The sequence below is a fragment of the Coffea arabica genome, chromosome 2e (assembly GCF_036785885.1).
Source record: "Coffea arabica cultivar ET-39 chromosome 2e, Coffea Arabica ET-39 HiFi, whole genome shotgun sequence".
NCBI classification, from domain to species: Eukaryota; Viridiplantae; Streptophyta; class Magnoliopsida; order Gentianales; family Rubiaceae; genus Coffea; species Coffea arabica.
Window position 1 is genome coordinate 64,841,272 of NC_092313.1, and position 5,176 is coordinate 64,846,447.

The 5,176-nt window shown below is 36.6% G+C and overlaps 1 protein-coding gene across 1 annotated transcript; it reads right to left on the minus strand.

The window, feature by feature from the left end:
* Positions 1–2,244: 2,244 nt before the first annotated feature.
* LOC113692754 (trihelix transcription factor GTL2) lies at positions 2,245–4,888 on the minus strand. Its single transcript, XM_027211291.2, has 2 exons — positions 4,266–4,888; positions 2,245–3,749 (listed from the first exon to the last, which is right to left on the minus strand). Exons 1-2 carry the CDS (start codon positions 4,736–4,738, stop codon positions 2,390–2,392), a joined length of 1,833 nt encoding a protein of 610 aa, XP_027067092.1. The 5' UTR covers positions 4,739–4,888; the 3' UTR covers positions 2,245–2,389.
* Between the last annotated feature and the right edge of the window lie 288 nt (positions 4,889–5,176).

Genomic DNA, 5,176 nt, shown 5'->3' on the forward strand with positions numbered 1-5,176 from the left:
TTTGTTTCATTCTCTAGAGAGAGAGAGAATTGCAGGCTAAGGAGTAGAACATGTATATTTATTAAAAATTAGGAATAAAAATTTATTTTTAAGTTCCAATAAGTTATTTCCGTTAATTTTAACGGATTCTGTCACCTTTACAATTTAGTTCAAAGTATCAGGTGTCATTTTGTACGTTTTGAAACTACGAGAGGTTTTTTCTGTATATTAGATTTACCATAAGAGGCTTTTTTGTTATTTATTCAAAAATAAATGATAAACTATTTACTTATCACTTAAGGTACTAAAGTTTGAAAATTGAAATCTGAAATCTGAATCCATTAAGATATTGATTGTTAAGTACTAAACCTGATACATTTAAGTGTATATCATATTAAGTGATAAGTGAATAACTTATCACTTATTTTTGAGAGCAACTTTTGTCTAAAAAATTCAGTGCGACTTAATTAATTCAAATGTTCAATGTTTTGTTATCAAAAGAGTTTGAACATATTAAGATCTAAATTCATTAAATTTAAGTACTGAATTAGATTATCAAACAAGGTTTTGATGTGATATATACACTCAAATATATCAAATTTGGTATTTAACAATTTGATAGCTTAATACATTCAAATCTCAAATTTTAGTTGTCGAATTTCAGTTTTATCAAACACACCCTTAATCTGAAGCGCTAAAGTTGTGATTGTTTCGTTCGTGGGTTGCGAAATAGGATGAAATCGCCTTGCTGTCAACTTGATGTTTTGATTGTGGGGTTGCTTGTACATGCAATGACTTGGTGTGAAATGATCTTAGCTTAGCAGCAGGAAGGACCGTGGCCCCTAACTCTGGGACTTTCATAAAGACGAGAAAACGGCCTTTCCAAGTTTTTGGAGATATTCACCGTATACAGTCCTACATCTTTCGCCTCTTTGCCTCAGTCCATGTGGAGGGTCCCATTTCCTACACCACCAAGATTGTCTAATATCTTGAATCTTCATGGTTTTCTTGTCCCTGGCTAGTGACAAGATCGAACCCTTTTTCTTTTTCCATTCTTTTCTTATTTGTTTTTCCATAATTTTGGCATCACATTTTTGGATTAAGTAAGAAGGGGAAGCAAATCTGAGACCTATTCTCTTTGAGAAAAATAATGTCAGTTGTCTTGCTTTTTGTAAGAACTTGGTATACAAATGATGCTAAAGTTGTTATTCCCACGTAATTAGCCTTTACATGTTTCTGTATAAATGCATGATGTGTATGCAATTCTTTCGAGATGATCATTTGGAATTGGCTGCTAAATTACCAAGAAAATTTTATGGCTCATAAACCTCTCATTTTTCATCTCAAGCCTAGTACATATACATAAATGCATGACTGCATAACTTCTTTTCAAGAAGCCGAGTGGTAATGGTATTAAAAGAAAATTCAGTATTCAAAAATATGGAAAAAGTTAATTCTCATTAAAGTACTTAATTTTTGCTATAACTTTCATAAGTCGTAGCATGTAAAAGTTCAAAAATTGTAGTGTTTATGGTCTAAGAAGTTGAGATCTTCCATTTTCCAATGTAGTAATTGCAGTAAACTATTAATTTATCTATGGGAATTACACATCCTAAAATCATTCTGCAATTAGTTTTGTTGCTTATTTTGGGGAAAAAGAAAGGGAGGAACAAGATAAAGGTACAAAGATTCTATGACTAGAATAAAGGGACCTATATACAATAATGCCTATCGAATAATTTTCCTCTTATATATTTACTGCTTGTCAGAAAAAAAAATTGAAGAACAAAAAACCTTTAGTATAAAAATTCAAGGTATATGTTGCCTTCAACAATGATTATTTTTTTTAGACCCATAGGTTCAATGGAGAGATCATATTTAAACACCTTTACCTGTAAAACTGAAATATACTGGTGGCTAGAAAAAGAAAAAAAATTTACAAGTTACTATAATTTGCATGGTAAATTATATTTTGTATAGTAAATTTTTACCATGATGGACAAATAAAATGCTTAAAACATACGTGACAAATTCTTTCTCACAAGAAGAACAGAATATTGCAGCATGGTCCTAATATGGCACGGCACACTGCCTAATTTGTACTATTCTAATATTAAAAGGGTGGCACTCCTACTTCACTGAAAGATACACGTGCACCAAAAATTGACATTTATATGTAGTCTTCTCCTAAGCATTATTTAGAGGGCAATTAAAATAATGTCATTGGGGACAATGATAGTTTAAGCTACCAAGAACTGCAAAATGTTTCAACCTAAGAAGTATGAACTTCTTCTTCTTCTGGACATAATAAGCTAAATTCCGGGCAAAGCTTGTTATCACTCTTACAATTATCAGCAACATTTCACACTCATTAATTCTAACATATCTGATCTAACAATGCAAAGCCTAGCTAGTGGTTTTCAGGTGAAGTCTGGCGGTTTTCTGGCAGGTTGGAAGGGGCCACAAGTGTTCCTTGTCCGTACAAAGTGCTAAGCTGGTGAAAATAAGGACAGGTCCTGGAGTCAAGTGACCTCTTCTTGTTGTTATCTTTTGTCTTCCTGAAATACTTGTTTATATTCTCCCATTTCTCTTTGCACCTTTTGGAGCTTCTCTTGTACCCCAACTCTAGCATCCCTTGTGAGATTCTTTCCCATAGGGGACCCTTTGCACCTTCCTTGATGCTGTCATCAGATGTACTGTTATTGGTGAGACGACACTTGAGGTTTATCAATGCTTGGACTTCATCTCTAGGCCATCGCTTACCGGCGATTCGCTCCCCCCTCTCATTTGGTGCAGAAACCATTTTCTGGGATGATTTTTGTGCTAAAGATGGATTTGACTGTGAAGGGTCCTCATGGTATTTATAAGAATTGGTATTAGGGTTTTGGGATGTCGTGGGTAGTGTAGCTGAGGAGGTTGCTTGTGGAGTTGAGCAATGGTTGTGAGGTGATGGGGTGGTTTCTCCAGATGAAGTTGGATTGTTTCTTGAGAGCACCAAAGTAGGGTTATGGTGGGAAATAGCCATGCTTGTTGAAGTGACTCCTTCGAGTTTAGTTTGGTCACTATTGAGGCTGCTAGGGGGCAGAATTTCAGAAGACGAAGTCACAGAATTTGAACTATTTGTTACCTTGAGAAGATCTTCAATTCTCCTTACTAAGCTTTGATCTGCCTCAGAACCAGATGTGAATTTCTTAAGGAGATCAATTATCTTGCCTTGTCTATCACATGCAATGGCCTGTTCTTGTGCCCTCATCTCAATTTCCTTGTTGATCCTATCCATTTCTTGACACTTCCAAGCTTCATCTCTTGCGATGCTTTCCCGATCTCTTCTCACCATGTCTTCAATAAGTTTGTTGTGTAGCACTTCTTGTTGCTCAACTATCTTCTTCACTACTGCTTCACAAAAACCCTTGAACATCTCGAACTTATGGTTCCTTTTTCTCTTCCTGCTTTTAGTCGATTCCTTCACTAGTTCTGCATTTTCCTGATCAGAAGGGTTGGCAACGGCTACAGTGTTTCCTGTGTCCTCCTCTTCTTGCAGTGTACTAGCGTCCATCTTGTTGTCTCCTTCTGGTTTATCCTTTTCTTTGACCAAATCTTGGCTCTTTTCTGTTGAAACCTGTGGATTTTCATCATTATAAAGCTCGTCAAGATCACTGAAAAACCTGTAGTTTTTGTTGTAATTCATGCTGTTGAAATGTCTGCTTTCTTCCTCGAATTTCTCCTTGCACTTTTCAGCACTCCTATGATACCCAAGCTCTGTAAGCTTCCTGCGTCCATCATTAATATGCATAAACTACAAGACCCCAATTAACTAAACGGATCACTCTGAGTAAATTAATGCAGTAAAATGAAATCATAAGAGTTCAAATGCTGGGATATTCTTTGTTTCACAACTTTCTCTCTCTCTCTCAGACACAAACTCACAGGCACAGACACAAAGAAGCATTTACTAGGTTACTAGAAACAGCTCTTTGAAATAAATGTAGATATAAAAGAAAAAAAAAAAAGCATATCAAGAGATCCATCATTTCAAAAGGAAGCCAGGAAGCCAGGAGTATGAAATTGAATTTGACAAAAAGTATTGGAAAGATTCTAAAAGTAAGTGCAGGTACTAAAAGTGTACAAATATACGAGTACAAGGACTGCAAAAAAAAAAAAAAAGTCATTTCACTTTGACAATCAATCACCTGAATAATTCACTTTTATCATAGCGCAAAATAGGTATATATCATATCATATATACATCACCAGTGCACGAGGAAATTGATGTCACATAAGGGTACCTTGAAACATGTTCCCAAGTGATTTCAGGGAACCAATTTTCCATGCTAGATCTGATTCTGAGCAGTGCAAGAACTTCATCATTGGACCAGGGATCAAGTGGGATTGCTGCTGAGATTGATCCCTCTCTTTCTTCCTTTTCCTCACCATTCTTGGAGGTGGGTGGTGGTGATTGGTGGTGCAATTGGTGGTGAAGCCCACTTTGCTGGTGGTGGTGGTGGTGGTGGTGGGGTTGAACTTGAACATCAAGTGTCAGTGGAGAAGAGTATGGATCAAAACAACCAAGAAAAGCTGGTGCTGGTGGTGTTGCTGATGTTGGTGGCAGTGGTGGCGATGCTAGTGACACTGATGCTGCAGATGATGGAATTGAAACCCCATGATGATGAAGAGGGAAAGAAAGAGGAATAGGAAGTGAAGTTCTTGAAGAAGCTGCTAAAAATTGGTGGAATTGGTCAGCTGGTACACCATCAAACATGTTGTTGTGTTTGATTTTTTTTTTCCCTTCTTGTTGTATTTTTTTCCTTCTTTTCCCTGCTCCCTTCAGTCTCAACTCTCAAACTCTTAGTAAAATGGCAATTGGCAAAGCAAAGCAAAGCAAAGCAAACCAAAAACAAAATTTTATGTCAACACAAACCAAGAAGTGAAGGCTTCTCTTCACTCATGAAGCAACAAAACAAACAAAAACCTCACACACAGACACACACACATACACACACTTTTGAGAGAGAGAGAGAGAGGAAAAAAAAAACACCACAGTTTCTGTCACTCCCTCTCTTTCTCTCCCAAATATCTCTCTCTCATATTCATCAAGGATTTTGTCTTTTATTGCAGGAGAGTAAGCGGGATTGTCTCCCAAGACTTGGAAAACTGGCAAGTGATGCTACACTCCAATGAGTGCACAGGTTACTGAATT

Bases quoted from the DNA above. Each gene is read 5' to 3' on its own strand.
- LOC113692754 (XM_027211291.2), bottom strand. From the start codon at position 4,738: ATGTTTGATGGTGTACCAGCTGACCAATTCCACCAATTTTTAGCAGCT. The intron at 3,750-4,265 runs GTACCCTTATGT...TGATGGACGCAG, and splicing joins ACTTGGGAACATGTTTCAAG to GAAGCTTACAGAGCTTGGGT.